The sequence below is a fragment of the Tupaia chinensis genome, unplaced genomic scaffold, assembly GCF_000334495.1.
Source record: "Tupaia chinensis unplaced genomic scaffold, TupChi_1.0 Scaffold142100_1, whole genome shotgun sequence".
NCBI classification, from domain to species: domain Eukaryota; kingdom Metazoa; phylum Chordata; class Mammalia; order Scandentia; family Tupaiidae; genus Tupaia; species Tupaia belangeri.
Genome location: NW_006201951.1, coordinates 585,268 through 585,720, shown reverse-complemented (window position 1 = coordinate 585,720; position 453 = coordinate 585,268). Strand labels below are relative to the sequence as shown.

General features: G+C 69.3%; 1 protein-coding gene across 1 annotated transcript; it reads right to left on the bottom strand.

The window, feature by feature from the left end:
* Positions 1-6: 6 nt before the first annotated feature.
* On the bottom strand, positions 7-447 carry NRARP (NOTCH regulated ankyrin repeat protein). The gene has a single exon (XM_006163304.3). It carries the CDS (start codon positions 412-414, stop codon positions 70-72), a length of 345 nt encoding a protein of 114 aa, XP_006163366.1. The 5' UTR covers positions 415-447; the 3' UTR covers positions 7-69.
* Positions 448-453: the final 6 nt, after the last annotated feature.

Here is a 453-nt window from a genome sequence, read left to right as displayed (position 1 = left end):
CCTGCGGCACGCCGAGGTAGTTGGCGGGAAGACACAGCAGAGGAGACTGGCCGCGGGGCCGGGCAGGCGTCACCGGCCGTTGGCCGCGTACTTGGCCTTGGTGATGAGATAGAGCACGATGTCCTGGTGGCCGCCGAACGCGGCCATGTGCAGCGCGCTCCAGCCGTCGCGGTTGGCGAGGCGGATGTCGGCGCCGAACTTGACCAGCAGCTTCACTAGCTCCAGGTTGCCGTCGATGACCGACTGGTGCAGCGCCGTTTGGCCCTCGGGCCCGAACGAGTTCACGTTGAACTCGCAGCTCGTCATGCCCTGCAGCAGCGACTGCAGCTCCTGGGTGTTGCCCCTGCGCACCGCCTCCTGGAAGATGCGCTGCGTCTGCGGCGCCGAGCAGGTGGACAGCTCCGCCTGGCTCATAGTGCCGCCAGGCACGGGCCGCGGGCCTGGCCGGGGCTC